This window comes from Larus michahellis, chromosome 8, assembly GCF_964199755.1.
Source record: "Larus michahellis chromosome 8, bLarMic1.1, whole genome shotgun sequence".
NCBI classification, from domain to species: domain Eukaryota; kingdom Metazoa; phylum Chordata; class Aves; order Charadriiformes; family Laridae; genus Larus; species Larus michahellis.
The window spans coordinates 37,909,022-37,928,209 of record NC_133903.1 but is presented as its reverse complement, the minus strand read 5'-3'; the positions used below and the strand labels follow the sequence as shown (position 1 = coordinate 37,928,209).

The window sequence follows — 19,188 nt, the reverse complement described above, 5'->3', positions numbered from 1 at the left end:
AAATTGTTCACTATGAGGGCGGTGAGGCACTGGAACAGGTTGCCCAGAGAAGCTGTGGATGCCCCGTCCCTGGAAGTGTTCAAGGCCAGGCTGGATGGGGCTTTGAGCAGCCTGGTCTAGTGGTTGGTGTCCCTGCCCAGGGCAGGGGCGTGGGACCTAGATGGTCTTTAAGGTCCCTTCCAACCCAAACCATTCTGTGATTCTCTGATTCACTGGTCATTCAGGTCACTGCTCGAATTCCGTGTGGCTACTCCGGAGCACACTCAATATATCTGGGCACCCATGAGAGGTAATTACGGTCCGACATAAGACGTCAGCGTCGCGGCAGTCCCCGAGCGCTTCTTGCCCCGGCCAACGCCACCCATCCAACTACCCAGGGAAATTAATTGCGGGAACGTAGGGCTGCCAGGCTCCGCCCGCCCTGCCGCCCCCGGCCCGCCGCCGTTTCGGGGGGAGAAATGCCGTTTTCCCCCTCAAAGGCGGCTGCCCGGCGGCTGCGCGGGGAGCGGCGGGGACGGGGCTGGCAGTGCCCGGCGGCGGCGGCGGCGGCAGGAGGAGCTGCCACCGCCCGCCCCCCGCCCAGCCCGGCACCGCCCGCCGCCCCCCCGCAGCCCGGGGGCCCGGCGCGCCCCGGGGGAGCATGGAGCGGCGCGGGGGGCGGCAGCAGGTGGGCGGCGGGGCTGGGCCGGTGCGGTGCGGTGCGGTGCGGTGCGGTGCGGTGGGAGTGCAGCGCGCCGCGGAGGTGCCGCGCAGCCGTTTGCGGGCAGAGAGAGCGCGGGTGCGTGGCGTTGTGCGGGCAAGGTTGTGCGCTTTCAGAAACGGCAGTCGTTCGAAAGTGGATTTGAATTTCACAGGAAGTTTGTTGTTTTCTTCTCCCTTTTCTTTCTTTGTTCCATTGAGGATTCCGGAGGTAGTGTTTCCGAACGGAGGGAATGGAGACCGGTGGTTGACAGGAAGTGCACGGACACGCCCTGGTTGCTCCTCTTCTTTCTTTTCTGGGCTGGTTTGGTAAGCATGCTTTTTCTTTTTTTTTTTTCTTTTTTTTTTTTTCTGAAAGAAAAGTCAGATCCAAAGTTAGTGGGGTTCTGCACAGCGGTACGCTAAATCTGAACCGCAATTATCACAAGCACAGGGTTGCACTGGGACAGAAGTGACCTTTGCAGCGGTGCACTGCTTTATTGCAGCCTTCCACAGACGTTGAAGTCCTGACCATATGCTTCAGAGGCCCTGCGTGCCCGGCGCTGGCTCATTTAGAATTGGCTTTTTTTGTCAATTAGTCCAGGCTCTGACTGAGCTCTTATTTCCACTTTTTCATTGTAGTCTTGTTATCTTGCAACGTCTGTCTCAAGTTAGATCAAGCCACTGTCTGTCCTGTGTTTAGAACAGCATGCAACAGGCTTTGTCCTTCTTAAGTATGAATTCTTTTTCATGATCTGAGGCTACTCACGATTCTCGTGAATACGCTATTAATCTGTTTTCAATTCAGTTCCTAATAACTCTTTTAATGGAAGCTAACGCGGAGGAATACATCTGCGTTTTGAACACCACAGAAGCTGAAGCTGACCTTTGTGAACAGGATAGCCTCTTTTACATGCTGTCTTATGCTTAGCGCTTCGATCAGTGGAGGGAATGCAAAAAATTAAACCTATAAAATGGTGAGGATTTAGGATTTTTGTTTGTTTTCTGTCACTGTTTTTTTTGCTCAGTTTCTGTGAAATAGCTTATTGCACACATGTATTTGTTTTCTTTTTTTTGATCTTATTTTTAGAAGATGAAAAAATTTTTGGTGACACTGATTTGTTCACATAGTGAAAAAAGTTGAAACTGCGTTAGTAAACTCAGTGGAAACGCGTTATCGCTGGCATTTATAGACACACCCCTTCAGCAATCATACAGCCGTCTATTACTTAACAATATTTATGGCTTTTATCCATCATTCTGCACTTAAAAAAATTAATTCACATGTACTGATGGCAATGGACCTGAAACATCCATCTTTAGAAGGAATACCAGGATTTTTCCGAAAGCGTATTTCAAGTCAAATTAGAATGCCTGCTCATTTCTCCTTTTTCCTCTGGGAACAATTTAATTATTAACAAATATCTGCTATGTAAATAAACTGGATCTGGAAATATTTTGTTATCGTAACAAATTGTCACAAGTAGTATGTCAACTTTAATTGTGGAGTCTCTACAAAGATCTCCATATTGAGACAGCATTAACATGCAGTCGTAATTTAAAAAAAAATATTATTTAACTATTTACACTGCAAACATGTAAGTGAAAATGAGGATACATTGGGGACTAAGGAAGCATGTACTTAAATGTTGTTTATGAGACTCAGTTTTTGCCCAGATTTTAGTCACAAGTGTTAAATGTAGAATAACAAATAAAGGCTCTAAGTCCTTTAAGAAAGCAGTCGTGCTGGATCTGATATGTGCAATCTGTCTCCAGCACAGCTGATCTCCAGCAAAGTCATAGTGGCTAATGTGGGACTGAGGAGACGTGCTGCTGCCAGCAGTTGGCATGTAGCCACAGAGCTTGGTGGATTGTCCTTGGTGTGTATAAAATGTGGTTTACACCCCATGGGACAGAGGAGACGACTGAATCACCGAGTTCTTCAATAGCTGGAGTGCTGTAAATAAGCCTTTGGATAAAGTCGTACCTAGGACTTCATGAACTTCCCAGAAGAATTACTGCTGCTTGGCATGTGGAAAAGTTCTTTTCAAGGGGCATTTTGGCCCTCATGGGGTACAGGAGCAGGGTTTAAGTTGTATTCCTAGGCAAGGTGTCTTATATTGACTGAGGGTTGCTGCTGCTTGGCCAACAGAGATGCTTAGCTGCCTCTGGAGTTTACAGGGAGCTGATCTGCTGGGGCTTTGATCCAGCAGCAGAGCATCTAAAGAGCAGGACAGTGTCACCGAGTCCACAGTGTGGCGCTCTCCAGGTTTTTCACATGTGTTAAAGAACGCATCTTCCTGAAATTTCAGGTAACCTGCATTTTAATTATGCTTCATGTGCTTAAAATATACCTCTGATTAAATTCAGTAGCAGCTGCAAGGGCTCAGCATTTCAGCCAGTAGATTGCCCAGGTGTGTCTTGGAGGGCACCCTGGAAAAACAAGAAGCAGTAGGCATGTGAAAAACTACCGTTTGAGTGACCTTGCCTAGTGACACACATGAACTAGGGTACAGGCAGTGGTGAGCACCTTACTGCTGCTTTCCTATCGTTTTAGTTGAGATGCCTGTCTTTCTTCACCTGTGATACTCTGCTTAATTTATATACTTTCAGCAACAGATGAAGGAAAGCTCGGAGGAGGCAATAGGGCTAAACTTGTCCGTATGACTTGCTCTGGCCTTGTGCAGAGGGGGGAATTTTAGATTTAACTGTTTGCATCCACAAGGAAAAACTGCATGGATCGAAAGGGGTATTTATTGAATGGGAAGGAAAATCTATTGTAGCATGATTTCACATTAAAAAATATTTTAACAGATGTTTATAACTGGCTATGCTGTGATGGCCGGTGCCACAGAAAGGCTTGTGCTTGGATATGACAGCTTCGGGAATATCTGTGGTAGGAAGAACACTCCTGTAAAAGGGGCACCCCTTTCTGGACAGGACATGACTAATAAAAAGTAAGTACGTCAAATGAAGTCTAAGTAAATCAAATGTTTGAGAACTTAATAGGATACACATTTTCTAGTTGTGGATCGTATACATGTGTGTATATATACGTGCTTATGTTGAAAGGCAAAAAATAGGTGTAAGAATGGTGCAAAACGCTGAGTGAAACTAAAAAGTTAAGATGATAGAATTTGAAAATGGGCTACATTGTTATGCTTTATGCTGCTGCCTTCTAAAATAAGATCTTAAATAGGACTTTGGCCAAACCAGGATTCATTCTATACGGCAAACCTTTGTACTTAAGGAAATTGCATGTTGAAGTTCCCAGTCATTCCATCAACTCCCATGAACTAGTCCTTATAGAATGGCACCCGTCTTGGCAGCTTCTGATCCCATTTAAGAACATAAAATGAAGTGTAAAAATGTAGCATATTCTCAAATTTCTTCTTAACTTCTGACTTCAAACTCCCTTTTTTTTCCATTATATGTGGAAAAAGAGTTTCGTTTGCTTTGTAGAGCTTTAAAAAGATGGAAAGAAGGCTCAGAATTTAAACCTATAAAAACCAGAAATCTTGTTTTTTGAAAAGAGGATCTTTTTTTCTTTCTAGGTATGTGTTCTTTCTGAATTCATGCAGCCTGGAAATGCAAAGCCTCAAAATCAGTTCAGTTTCCTTGTGCGTGTCTAGTTGTCCACAAGAGCAACTCAACTCTTTGGAAGACCTCCAGAGTTTTGCAAGGAATAATGGTGTGCAACAGGGAATATAAATATCTTAGTGTATCCGTAGAACAGCTGAGCAACTTGCACTTTGTTATTCTTATGTTTGCTACGCTAGGGAGTCGTTTCTTACCATTAATTTCCTGAGCAGGCCATGGCAACAGAAAATAAAATGTCTTGTTTCTGCTTTAGTTCAAAGCTGTAGTTTCTACAAATGTTACAGCTCTCGTATGCAAATTCAGAAGTTGTTGATTAATTCCTGCACAATGCTGAGATTATCCAGTGGAAAACTTGCTGCTGAGGGTGAAGCAGTGTAGTTTGGTGGGGGTGCCAGTAGGTGAACAGAGCTCATGTGCTATTTGAGAAACCTGTCCAACTGGTTCTTTTAAATTTAATTAAAACTGCAGTGGAATTACTAATTCCAGAGACACACTAGTGTTTTTATCCCTTTAGACATCAGATCCCAAAGTTTGCTTTTCAGCCTATCAATGTTTTTGTTTTATTCTGGTGTTCAAGATGGAGATGGTGTCAGCAGTAGCTGTTGTGCAAAAGAGGCAGCTCCAGTTCATTCCTGTCCAACACGTAAATAAAATAACCTGTAGCCTAACCCTGATTCCATAGCGTGTGCATAAACTGCAGACCATATGAATATTAGTGGCTAATTTTATTGGAGGTCAAATTCCATTTTTTTTGTTGTTGTTTTGTTTGGCAAGGATTGCTATTAAAATTGACAACAGTTGTTTTAGCTTCATTTTGGGGTATTTTACCATCATTTGGCATGTAGAGAAAGCTGTAAACACCTGTGGTACCGTATGGGTATTTTCAGTGTAACTGAACATAATTGCATGAAATTCCATCTACACGCTACAACTGGTTGCATGTTTATCTCGAGGGAGAGGGCAGTGTTGCATTTTGGATGGCTTGAATGTGTCCAGCCTTTCTTTCCCAGAAGCATTATAAAATGGAGCAGGGTATTATTAGCAGAGTATTATTAGCAGGTAGTATTTAGCCTAGAGCCCAGAAAATGTTATGTTTCTGGATAAATACATAGCCTGTTCTAAATCATGAGGGGCCTGGTTCTATTGTAGCTTCTGTCATTTTAGACTTTTCTATTAGCTTAGTTTAGAGCTGAAGTATCACACCGTGGAGCAAAAAGTGTGCCTGCCCTCCAGGAAGATCAGTAAATGATGATTATAGATATGTCTAGAAGGCAATTCTAGATTCCACAGAGGTTGCTTTAGATTCCACAGAGGTTGCTTTAGATTTACCCAATTAACTCATTTGTTATTTACATTCCCACTGGAATGTCAGGGATGAATATGGCCTGCTAAGGGATCAAAGCAGAAGTGTAAACAAAACTTAGTTGATAACGTGTTTTTCTCCAAAACTTTAGCAAATATTAAGTTACCTTTTTCTTCTTTTCTTTTTTTTTTTTCCCCTTTTTTTCCTTCTTAGGTTCTTGTCTTTGTGTTTACAACCTGAACGTTTCTAGTTACACCCTAAATCCAAAGGCAGCTGAGCTGTGTCCCGCACTGCCGGTTCCACCAAGGTAAGAGTTACGGGGTTCTTTACAACACCCTTGAGTCCAAACAGCTTCTTTGAGGATTGTTACTTCCTCACGCGTTGTATTTGACTTGGTACTTTACAGTCAGAATGGTTTTGCTCTGTTTATTTATTTTTGTGTATGTATCCTTCTGCGGATAGCTGTGTCCTGTCCCACAGAATGAGCAAGGACTGCATTCCCTCCATTCCTCTACCCTTTAGCGGTTTTTTTCCTCTCCAAATCTGGGGAAAAGCACTCCATATGAGGAGCAATTGAACTCCTGCACAGACTTTTGCTCTCTCCCTCAATGCCAAGGGAGAGGAGCTGTGGTCTCCGGCCTTGCTTATTATCCTGAACCCAGAAGTTTCCATCAGAATCATTATTTTAGCCAGCTGGCTTGAAGCACGGGTCTGTGGATAGCGCTGTCTTTAATGTTTGGCATTGTGAGTCAAAATGCTTAAACCCATGATTTTAAATTCCACTGTGTCATGAAAATACAGCAAAGAACTGGAATCTCCATGTTTGCAGAGCTAAGTCAGCTGCTCTGAACAAGAGAAAAGGAGGAAAACAGCAAACAGAAGAGAGCAGGAGACACATAAAAATGTTACATGCAGTGGATCAAAGGAGAGCATGTAAATTGATGAAAAAATATGGCATATTTTACTTATTTCTTTTTAGGCTCTTTTCTCTTTGGCAAGGAACTCAGCAAAGTTATTTGTCTTGCACAGTAATATTTCATAGTAGAAGCAAAGCTAGTCAGAGAAGTTTTTAACTATTGATGAACAGACCTCTCCTTTTTGGGTATGACTTTGACTGTTGTAGTGCAGCACTGCTGAACTGGGACAATAAATATATTTGAGAAATTTATCTGGGATTTTAGAATGTTTAAATATCATAAAAGCAGTGCAAGGTGTTTGTGGTCTAGAATTATCTGCAACAATGTAGTTTACAGCTAGATTAGCACCAGTTTAGGTTTTACATGGGATCAAAGGAGGTGAAGAGTATTGTGTCCAGTTTTGGGCACCTCAATGTGAGAGAGATATCGAGGTGCTGGAGCGAGTGCAGAGGAGGGCAACGAAGCTGGTGAAGGGCCTGCAGAATAAATCTTATGAGGAGCGACTGAAGGAGCTGGGACTGTTTAGTTTGAGGAAGAGGAGGCTGAGGGGAGACCTCATCACTCTTGAAAGGACACTGTAGAGAGGTTGGTGCTGGTCTCTTCTCATAGGTAATTAGCAATAGAACAAGAGGGAATGGGTTCAAGCTGCAGCAGGGTAGGTTTAGACTGGACATTAGGAAAAAATTCTTCACAGAAAGAGTGGTCAGGCACTGCCCAGGGAGGTGGTGGAGTCATCATCCCTGAATGTGTTTAAGAGTCGTTTAGATATGGTGTAGGGGAGAACTTTGTAGAGTGGGGTTGATGGTTGGACTCGATGATCCCAAGGGTCTTTTCCAACCTAAATGATTCTGATTCTATGAAGCCAGACTGGAATGGGAACAGGAGCTGCGTGCTGATGGTGATTGAGAGAGCAGTTCATTTTTTTTCTCCCGGGTTGATCTCGAATGGATATTCTGGCACAGTGATACAGGCATGAATCTGTTGGGTGTTTATTTTGCAGATGAAACATAAAACTACCATTTGCAATGGACCATTCCCATGCCCAGTGCCCTCCTGTGTCAGACCCCACGTGCGAGGTCCCCTCCTGGGCAGGGAGGATTCCTGCCAGGTCACAGACCAGACTGTCCAGCTGGGGCTGCAGAACTATCTTGAGGATGCCAGTAGGGAACCGCAGAGGGCATGAAAGAGAATGGCGGAGTGGATCTCTCTGGAGTTGAAACTGTTTGTCTAGTAATTAATATTTTTAACCGTCTTTGTTTTTAACCTTCCAGTAAATCTTTTCCATTGTTTAACCGATGTGTCCCACAAAATCCTGAGTGCTATTCCAAATATGCATCTGTCTTAATAAGTATGGTGAATGAAATGGATGTCTTTCACCGAATTCTGAGTGGAATATTGGCAGGAAGAGATACTGTGATAGGAATGAGTTTCCTTGCACTAGGTAAGGCTATAAATGAAAAGTAAATAATGATATTCAGATAAAATGTGAGGTTTCAAATGTTTCTGTTAACTTTATATTTTTAATTTAAAAGTGATCTTTTTCATATATTCTGGGCAGAGTTGTTTTTAAGAAAGGGACCGTGTTTTATCAGGAGGCATTTAATAGACTGATGAGATACAGCTATATGAAATTGCAGATTCTGTGTTTCTTAATATGATCGTGTGCCTTGTTTCAAGGGACTGTAAGAAATTGTTGATTAATAAAAAAAAAGGCATCAGCATGAACATTTAAATCTTATACATAATATTATTGAAAAGCTAATAATTCCCAAGGTGAAATATTTCAGTTACAAGCTCATTATTAGTAAGTTATAGGTAACTGTGTGTTTTAAATGTCAAAAAGTTTGCCAGAATTACCAAATGTTGTTGCTTTTCAGACCACTGTTTAAAAATGTAAAGCCCAAATCCTGTAAGAACCTTAAATTTATCTTAAAAGTAAATACAAGTTAAATTAAATGGGTTGTAACACTCATAATAAACTTATTTTGTATATTTTTCAGCCTTCTCCTTTATGCTGGTTTTAGCCTTCAGATTCATTCGGACCCTTCTGGTCCATACTTTGGTTGCACTGGTTGTGTTCGGGCTGTTGTGTAAGTATATTTACCTTTTAGCGTACGCTTAGTGAAATGGAGCATCTCACTGAACTGATGGAGAGGCAGCTGAGCAAACAGCTGTCCTCCTTTCCATGGCCGTCCTCGGTAACCTTAAGCTTACCACAGCCATTTCCAAGCCGAGCCCTTCTTGCCGTTAGGTGCCAAGGGCTGGCTGTGCCGTTACAGATGCTGAGTGTTGGGATGATGATGATTTTTATTTTTGTATAGATGCTTGGAAACAAGAGTTCTTTTGGCAGATGAATGCAGTTAGGAAAATGCTACTGTTTCGGAGAAAGTTTAGTGAAGTTTTACATTGCCTACTTTAGAAAGGGAGAACAATAGGAATGTGTCCAGCTGAAGCTTGTCATTCCATAGAAGTTAACTTTGTGTCTCCTTGGTGAAATTACCTGCCTGAGCTTTCGCGTAACTGCAAGAAAACCAAACGTTCTGCTGCGGTTTTACCTCAGGCTAACAGACCACGCCGTGAATTTTTCCCGGTGATCGTTGATGCCGTGCCCCTCTTGCTAGACGACAGTATTCCTGAGCGGAGGCTGGGCTGGGCGGCGGGCGAGCGGCTGGGGAGGCAGCCGGGCAGACACCAGCAGCAGCAGCAGTGGGGCTGCAGCCCGGGCAGCGCCGCCCGCCTTCACGCTGCTCTTCTTTGCTCAGTTGTCTCAGGTGTTCTCTGGTGGCTCTATTATGACTACAGGAATGATCCCAGCACTGAACTGGAAACAGAAAAGGAAAATGTAAAATTTTTACTTGGATATGCTGTCTTCTCGACAATAGTTACCGTAAGTAGCGCTTTACCCTCAGCAACGGCACAGGCTGTAACTTGAAAACTTGAGCTACAGTGGTTCTGCAACAGGAAAAGTAACTCCTCATTCCTTTCAAATTTGAAAATGAGAATCAATTTCAAGATCTGCTTACGCTCATTTACATAGTTTTATATCTTCTGTGAAATTTGTCAGCAAAGGGCTCTGCCACGCTTCAGCCCTGTACAAAAGGTGTTGGCATTGGTGCTGTAGAAATGCAAGAGCTGTGCTCCATCCCCATTCTTTTCCACATCAGCTAACCAGAGAATCCTGTAGAATGAACAGAGGGGCACTGGCTCGCTATGAACGTGAGATCTGTGGATTCAGCCTGCTCTGTCAGTAGGAGAAAGGGGTGGCAGCTCTACAACGAAAGGGGCAGTGAAGCACAGGCAACAGTGTCTAGACCTCGAGTTATGGGGTTAAATTCTGCTTTTTTCTCATCAACATTGTTTCCCAACAGAAAATCTGAGTGTGGCTTGCAACTTTTAAAGTGATTTTTTCACTGTGATGTTGCAATGTTAAAGGAGTCATTGCTCAATATGAGTGTGCAGACAATTTGTACTTCATGGCACATTTGTCAAAGTTATTGTTCTGTTTTCTTACAGCAGAGCAGGATCTGCAGACTGGAATTCACCAGATGTGAACAGTCTGACAGTTTACAGTGACAAATATAAATGTGTCACGGATCAGATTTTTTTTTATATCCTCTGTAAGTTACAGCCTTTTTACTTCTGTTGATACTAAAGGGGTAAGAAAAGGTTCCTTTGTATGCATGTGTGTTCCAGTACAGCTGACGGTCGCTTGCAGAACATCCACTGCTGCAGGTCACGTTTCTCTTCAGAGCTGGCAGCTTCTTTCTAGAGCAGGCAAGAAAACTACTGAAGCGCTGCCACTGGTTGCCTTTATTATTTTATAGATTCCGACTTCTCTTTTAATTGCTGCTCATAGTTCCTTGTCATATACAAAGAACTGGGGACACTGTGGGGATTTTGGCTCAGGTTTTGTTGCTGTTGGGTTTTTTTTTACTTTGAGAAAAAATATTTATTTAAATGAGGATTCATTTTATGTCTGCTTTGCTTTCATACATACACAGTTCTCAAATTAGTTTGGTTGTGCTGCTGTGCTTTGTGCAGCAGAGGAGCGGTCCTCCTGCCATTGTGAGCAGTGCCAAGCTGACCTGAGTAGGAAGAAAGTTTAAATGTTCATGACATACAGGGTATATGAAAGCAATGTGTAACATATAAAGTACATTTGTGTTTGCTGTAAGGCAAAGCAGACTGTTTCCATTGAGTGAGTGAGAGTTTTATGAATCCTCTTGTGTTTTAAAGAAACAGCAGTAATGATTTCAGAAAATCAGATTTTAATCCACAGGCTCTTTGACAATATAGGCTATGTCTCAGAAAGCTTTTCCAGCGTGCAATAAGTTTGTGTAAAATGCCTTATTGTCGTGTCTTTGTGAAATCTGTGCCATATTTGACAACTCTGATACTTTTCATAAGGAAAAAACCCCAACTCTTTTTATTTCCTGTAACAGGTTGTTCTGCTTTCCCTTATGTTTGTACTAAGAAGGAGGCTTCAGTTCACTGTACAGCTCTTTCGGATTGTTGGTAAAATCATTGGCAGAATTCCTTTCCTCCTGTTCCAACCACTCTGGACCTTTCTGATTCTCATTGTGTTCTGGCTGTTTTGGGTTGCTGTGCTACTTAGTTTAGGAACTGCAGGTAAGTATATGCTTTCCATGTTTTTGGATGAAAGCTGTTTGTTTCCGAAGTTCACTTCTTAAATATGGGACCTCCTGGTGTTAGTGTACAAAATGTGGGCTAGCATTGTTCCAGACCTGTGTTAACTCTTTCCTTTTTTTTATTTTTGTTACTCTTTCTTTCTCTTTTTTTTCCCCCCTCTTGTTGAAGTCTTCGACATTGCTATGACTCACAGAACTATGGCACTACAGAAGAGAGATTTTTTGCTCCTATAGGTGGACTTTAGTTGTTTTTTCTTTCTCAATTACTTAATGTATGATTAGATTGTGGTAGATACAGTATATGTTTGATGTATTTAAATGAAAAAAGTAACAGGAGGGGGGAGACAGCTTTTAGTGCAGCAAATGAGAATGTTAATCTCCTCTGACTATAAAAAATGTCCAATTGTTGTGGAGGCAGAATGTTGTTTCTGAGCAGTAGTTTGGTGATAACTGCTATCATTATTTAGACTGGTACAATGGTATTTGGATTAATACACAGGTTCTTGCAGTTGTAGGGGATGTGCTCTGTAGAAATAATCTCTATGATGGATCTGCAAGAACAGATTTTAAGTATGGCAGTGGTATTACTGGGGGATGTACCGCTATAAGATCTGTCACTGATTGAACCAGGGTGATTTGGATGCTGTCCCTTGGCCCGGCATCATGCCGTCCAAGGAAGGGGGAGGTTGTTCTTCTGTGCAACTTCACCCAAAGCTGGGAAGCTAAACTGCATAGCTCTGTGGATAACTCCTCATGCGGACACCAGCCTTTGGACATAGGAAGCATTATGATTTGGAGGTTGGGCTTTTTCATTTTAAATTTCTGGGGCCACGGCTAGGAGTCAGTTGTTGTCTTTTGGGTTGGAGTTGATGCAGAATTGATGTGGAGAGAGGCAGTTTTTTGTCATTCCCATATTTATTCATAGGTTTTCTATTTTCTGAATCTTGGCAGTGGTTTCTGTGTGGAAAACCAAATGCAGCAGAGCTTTTCAAATGCTTCTGTGTTACCATTCTATCTTGTGTTTCCACCACCCCTTGAGATGGTGGCTGCAGTAACTCTGTACAGACTTACAGGTCCCTGCTAGGCCAGAAGAGCCTCCAGCTTTTCTGTAGCTGAGCCCATTTGGCAGAGCTGGCCATATTCACCACCTCCATGGGTCAGGTACCTCACTCCTCTTCCATCGCAACTGCTTCCATCTCAGTCTCTCCCTGTTAATTCTGGCTCTGAAGACCCACTTCACTTGTAGCATGAGAGCCGTCTGTCCGAGTCCCTGCTGGCATTGTGAATCACTCACCCATTGCTTAGGCTAGAGTAGGATCTGTTTCCCTCCAGCTTTCACTGCAGAGCCATTCAGGTTTGCAAGGGTCTCTCTGTTTCTGCTGCCTTTCCCCCGGTAGCTCATGTCTGTCAGAAATGGCTGCTTGAAGCCACTTGTCTGGCTGATAAACGGCTTCTCCTGCAAAATGGTCAGACCTAGCAAGGCACAATATCCAACCTACAGTCTCTTTGGGAGTTGTTCCTGGCTCACTAAATAGACAAGCAGATTCACTTCACTTTTAGTGCCGTGGATATTCCTTCTCCACACTCCTCTGAGGTGGATTTTCCCCTTACGGAGGCAGCAGTACGTGCTAGGCACAGCTTTGTGTGTTGTTAGCTTTTCTGCAAAAATCTTCATCCCATTTACGCACCTATCAGCCAGGCAGCAGTAATTTTCAAACTGGCCTCGTGGGGTACCTTATCACTGGTTCAGACCAGCCCTTCAGAGGAAGGAGGATCACCTGAGCTATCAACTAACTGTTCCTTTCGTGCACCTGGTTGGATCAGATGCAATTTAAGATAAACATTAAATATAGTAAATCTAGTAGCAGATGAATAAAATGAATGAGAACATGCAGGTTTGCTAAATATATAATTAACAAGAACTATTAAAGGAAATATTACATCCTTGATGTTAAGCTGAGCTGGCCCATTACCCACAGGAATGTATTTGCTGGTGCTCTTAATATGCACACATAAGGATGTGAAGCTTGCCCTTGTTAGGCCTAAATTTAGAAAATGCCAGCTGAGTCTGTTGCATTCAAAAGCTTTTGGAAACACAGCAATCATTAGAAGAGCAGAAATATTTTAGCTCATATGACAGAAAACAGCTTGATGATAAGTGCAGGGTCGGGAATCAGTCAGGTATTTCCTGGATGCTTTTACAGGCTTTGCAGGAAAGTAGTGACTTGTGCATTATATCTGAAAGCAAATTCCACATGTATTCACAGGGAAATAAAACCCAATGAAAACTGCCTTTGAGAGGCTTTTTAATGCTTTTTCCATGTTGTGCCATTTTCTTTCATAGGTTATATTCTGTTTCCTGCTAGACATTTCCATTCAACCTTTTTTTTATTTTAGTTTTTTTTCTGCCTGCTTGGAGAGTAGGATTCAAACAGTTTATGACCTGCTGTTACATTCGTAGTGCAGCTCACGTCTTCTGGCTCAAAGGTATTTTATTTTTTGTCTTCTCCCTAGCATAATCGGAATGCTGATGTTTCCAGCGCGTGGTACAAACAGTACAGCACAGAAGGCAGCATAACCTTGCTGCACAGATGTTAAAGTTTCTAGGACGTGCTCAGTTTTGAAAGAATTGACTTTTGGCAGATTTAGCATGAGAAGGGAAGGTCATTTCCAGGCACTTAACTGTCAATATATTGCTCCTATGAGGAATCCAATAAAACATATGTTTTGACTGAGATCTTCTGCCGGGATATTTTTAGTGGAGATGTCAATCCTTGTAAGATTTTTCTGTTAACACTTAGCGTGTTAATATTTAGAAGAGAATGTGCATTTGATAGATAAAATCCAAACCAATTCTAAGTTACAGCCTAAGCGTGAATGCAGATAGCAAAATGCCACTCTACGTATTCAATTATTTTTCTGGTTAAAACTCGATTCTATTGATTTTATCACTTGTATTTGTAATTATTCTTTTTGTTAAGCTTTCTACGTTAAATGGTGGCTCTTGTCACCCAACAGGTGTGAACAGAGTTCTTAACCAAGTCCAGGGGCTGAGGGGTTTATGTAAATAACATGTAAATGAGCTGCAGCAGCGTCAGCGCCCGCTAGGTGCCGATAAAGTAGTGGGAGAAAGTTTCTTCTGAAGCGGCTCGGTTGTTTACAGCTGCTCTGATTAGGGAGTAACTGCTCCCGAGAGGAGTTCGAAGACAACAAAGGCAGTTTTAGCCTTTTAGTGGTGTGGGGAGGTAGTGAGGGACTGTTTTATCCTGCTCTCAGGATGAGGAGATTTGTCGAGGTGCCACAGGAGGTCGGAGTCAGCAAGGGGTATGATAGTAGTTTGGATTTCCAGATCCATCCTCTGCCTCGGATTTGTTTTGTAGTTCAAAACCTGGGACAAATGAACAGTAGGCTAGATTGGGTATTGAGGGTATTCCTTTAGGTTTTATTTCCAATTTTCAACCCAAATCCAAGTACTCTGAAATGCTGCCTGTTAAGGCAGCTCAGAGTACAGGAGCTTGTTGGGGGTTGTTTTGCTGTTCTAGGATGACTAGTACTTACAGCCTGTTGAAATAAATAAATGTAGTACCGTATGGTTAATAATGCATTGGTGGAACAGCTTTGTATTTTCTACTAGTTTTCTACAATCTCCCTGTAAATGGAAGACATTTCTCTTGATTTTGAGTTTTGGGGACTTTTTGCAGCAGCCGGGAGTACTTCTCTGAAGATCTCCCAAGATGTGCTCTCTTTGAGCAATTTGTTTTTCTCCGATGACAAAGTTAGTTGCGTATCCAGGATTCAGTTTGTAAAATACAGGTGAAGGTTTTCTTGGTATTGACACTTTGGCTTTTTATTCTCACAAATATATTTTCTGGGGCTATGCAGACTGTATTTTAAATGCAAATATACCAAGAAAGCTGAATAAATGAAATGTTTGCAAAGACACTAGTCTTTTTGTCTAACACAGAGAGATGGCAAGTGAAATTGGCTTGCTGCTGTGCTGCACCTGTTCTTAACATTTTCCTTGAATCTTCACTAGTTATATATAGCATTTATAGCATCTCCGCATCTTTCAGCTCTGGAGCACTTGATCCTCGCTTCAGCTGTGGTGCACCTGATCGTTATGCGACCACACAGACACCTTATTTACATCCCCTCCAAAAGTTAGTGTTACTCTGAGAAAAGATTAATTTCTTGGGAGCTATAAAAGACTAGAGCCCACACTTGGAAAAGGTACTTATGCACATGACTAACTTGAAACACATGGATAATCCTATTAAAATCAGTGGGTCTACTTATGCATTTTAAGGTAGGCACCTGCTTAAGTACCTTGGTAATTCAGAATCTGTAAGATCAGCGGAGGTGGAGTGAATTCCAGACCTAGAAAAGTAGGAGAAATGCCAGACTCCATGAGACTCGAGACAGCACAAACAGTGGCACCAGTTAGAACCATTAGCTGGCTAGGAATGGAATTCAGCTGCGCTTTGGAAAAGCTGATATGTCTGAGGGTTATTGAGTCTTATTGTTTGCTAATTGGTGCGGCGTTTCACTGCAGCACTGAAGTGGCTGTGGCACAGCAAAGCATGTCGTTCAGCTTCCCAGCGTGCGGGAGCTGTGAAGTCCACACGGCATCAATACAGTAATGGGGGATGAGAAAGCGGTGTGAGATTTTTCGTGTAATGAAGGTGCATCCTACAGGCAAGTGAGCAATAAAACTGCCACATAAAGCTGCGCAGCAGCAAAGCCAGCAATAAAAATGTATTTCCTGCAGGGTCCTTGACATTCCAATTACAGCCAGCTAGCTTAGCTGTAAATACCACTGCAAGGAAAAAAATCTAAATAAAATAACACAATAAGTTATGTTGCAGGAAGGACGGCGATTCAGTGTATGATGCCAGAACCTTTCCTCACTTAGCAGTGGGAAGGGCACATCATATTTTCATGTTAACAGGAACTAGGAACTGATAAACAGGCTCTCGCTATTCTCTGGTCAGTGGTTCTTTGTTTCCGATACGGAAACTGCTGAACTAGACTTCCCAGGAGTTTTCGTCCCTTACAGCAGCCTGCTGCTCCAGGCATCAGCAAAACCTTGCAGCAGCAGTTGCCGAGTAAGAGCATCGGAAAGTGCCGAAATGCAGCTAATTCACTCCTGCCTGTGCACGCTGAATGTGTCTCGTTGCATTGCGCCGACACCACTGGGCTGCGGAGTCGGACGGAGAAACTCCTCTGAATTCTGCTACAAGCACTTGTGCCCGTTTGCATTGCTGACAACACTTCTTTGAAGTGTTGGCAGCAGATCGGGGTTTGTACTGATCAGAGGTTTTCAGATTTGGTGGTTCAGCTGTCAGGACAACAGTTCTTTGCTGACTTCTTGATGTTATCACTGAGAGTGCACAGTACACCAGACAGATTTGTGATTATGTGGTTGGAGAAAAATATTCTGTTAACAAAATAAACCATGTTTCAAGGCTTTATTGAGAAAGTTTAGCTTGTATGAACAGAGAGACCACAGTGGAGTGAGGAGGAAAATGACATACACTTCTCTCAACAGGGTATCTAGCATAGCTTTAAAGTTTATCTGTGCTACTAAGACTGAAATATGAAAAATAGCATTGCATGTAATTCTGTTGACAAAATTATGCATGTACAGTAGGCCCAGAAGACAGGGAATCAGACACAGGTGTTCACATTGGTGAACAGATTTCTGGGAAGTAACAAAACCAGTTTACCGTACCTAGACAGCAACACGATCGATGGTGAACTCGCCGGTGGACGTGCCTGGTTTCTGTGCAGCAGAGCACAGCGCTCTGCACATCCGCGTCTGTGAGGCCGGCCATCGAGCCATCACGGGCGTTACTGCGGGTGGTTATTTCAGTAGGCTGGTAAAAAGCAAAGAGAATTAGTTTACCGTACATACATTTGTCAGTCTTCATGAAAAACTACAGAAGCAAAGCCTGAAATGTGCCTTTTTTTTGGGAAATGTCCAGGTGGATTGTATGGGGGAAAACGTGCTTAATTCTGCTACCAAATGGCATAATGTCTCCCCATAAAAATGGGGAGGTAGGAGACCTTTTTGTATCTCATTGACCTGTCATTTGCACGAGTTCCCTCAGTAAGGGCTGTAGGCGATGGTTAATGATCACGTTTGGCTAGTTGTGTGTGCTGCAGAAAATGGCGATCCAGGGCCTCCAGACTTGCAGGTTGCATCCAGTCTTAAAACCCAGGGCAGAGGAGATCTGAGTAGTAGCTTTTTCACACCATCGAGTATCTTGCATTTCACAGGCTTAAAATACATTTGAATATAATGGAAGCAACAGTATTTCTGTGAATGACCAACCGTACAGCACTGCAAAGAGCTTGCCTGGTTAGCTCAGATTTCCCTTTGGAAAATAAAATAGCTGGCCCATATGTCTGTGTTTGCGCTTCAGCAAAGGCTGCCTTGAAGAACAAGTCTGACACACAGAACCTACACACTCCTCCTTGAGGCCAGCTGTGCTGTGTTGATGGATGCAGCTCTTGATTACAAGAGTGCTGAGAATAAGATTGATTTAGCTCTGGGAAGAATGCTTAGTTTGTAGGCTATAAATCTATTCACAGACTTACTCTTTTCTTCTTGCCTCTGAATAGCAAATAGCTCTTCTCTCAGCGTCTGAGAGGGATGAGTTTCTTGTAGTGCTAATGTTATAGGAGTAAAATAATTCAATTTATTTTATGCATATACATATTTAAACTGTATAATAATTATGCACCGATGTAGTGATTTTTGATCCTGTCAAAGGACTTTAAAATAATTTTGCAGTGCTACTATGATCTAGATGAATATTTTTCATAATTTACAGACAAAACGGACCTTGGTTCTGAAGACTTATAAAGCTTGTCTAGACCCGATGGTATTGCTGAGAGCGAAGCTTTATTGTTTCTACTTTTAGCTACCGTTGAGTATGAACTCTGTGACTATAGAAAAATAGGACAGAAATAAGTGAAGCATTTCATAGGTAGCTTTGTATCTGTGGTAGTTTTGAACTTGAAGGTGATGTGCTGTCCTGTGGGAGACCGTGGAGTGGTAAAGCTTAAGTTACAATGCCGTTGTAGCAGTAATAGACAGTTCCATGTCTCGCTTTGTTATTTCTTTCATGGAGTTAGAATAAGAAACTGCTCACCTCCAGAGATTGTTTTATTCTGTGAACATGTTTATCTTTAAGGTTAATAGACTTAAGGCTTGGTAAACTAAAAACATAGCAGGTTATGGACCTAGAGACTTTTCACTAGGAATAAATGTCCCGATGGCGTTATCCCTTGAGTAGACTTCAGAGTCAAGTGGCGTAAATAGAATTGCGTAGGGAAAGGTCTGATTGCTAAGTTAACTGAGTTACCCCCACCTTTTGTGAAAAGCCGTCTATTGAATATGGAATAAATCCTTTGTTACTAAGAGAAGCGGAGGCAATTTCTTTTTAGCTTGAATAAGTGAATTTGTCAGTGTTCCTGAATACAGTAGTAACCCTGCAGCATATCCTGCCGTACAGATGTCAGCTTTATGTGCCTGCATTTTGCACAAAGATTGCAAAGTATAGAGAACAGAAAACTATTTGCCATAGTTATAATTAGTGATAGTAATTAAAATAATTGTTTTGTTTTGTTGCAGTGGTATGTGACGCATCTTTTATATTTTTCTGCAGTCTTTCTCTTTTGCTTCTTATAAAAAAAATCTAAAGCATTTCATAACTATGAATTTTTTTCACATTTGAATTAAGAAAATTAAGAAATACTTTTACTTCTGAAACATTTGATTACTCAAATCTTCGGTAATGTTTTCTCATAAGTCTTTACTATTTTGTAGATGAACTCTTGACTTTGTTGGCAGATATGTCTCAATCCCAATTTAAACCCAAACTTTTGCTTTTTGTGAAATTTTATTTTTCAAAATTCTGTTTGAATTACAAAAGCTTGGCACTCTGACTATGTTAGAACGGACAGAACTGAGTAGCACCTGAATTATTTTTGTTAATAATTTTATTGAAGGAAAGTTAAGAAAAAGGGTACAGAA

General features: G+C 42.1%; 1 protein-coding gene across 4 annotated transcripts in view; it reads left to right on the top strand.

Moving 5' to 3' along the window:
* Positions 1 to 458: 458 nt before the first annotated feature.
* Positions 459 to 19,188, top strand: part of SLC44A3 (solute carrier family 44 member 3) — a 40,961-nt gene continuing 22,231 nt past the window's right edge. For 2 of the 4 annotated variants that reach the window (XR_012588632.1, XM_074597054.1), the window contains exons 1-9: positions 515 to 667; positions 901 to 1,008; positions 3,493 to 3,635; positions 4,233 to 4,369; positions 5,795 to 5,888; positions 7,770 to 7,939; positions 8,499 to 8,588; positions 9,261 to 9,385; positions 10,941 to 11,127. Coding sequence is in view for 3 of the 4 variants with exons in the window: in XM_074597054.1 (XP_074453155.1) it covers positions 641 to 667; positions 901 to 1,008; positions 3,493 to 3,635; positions 4,233 to 4,369; positions 5,795 to 5,888; positions 7,770 to 7,939; positions 8,499 to 8,588; positions 9,261 to 9,385; positions 10,941 to 11,127 (1,081 nt within the window). In the remaining variant the exon portion in view is untranslated. The other 2 variants (XM_074597056.1, XM_074597055.1) reach the window with 2 other exon arrangements.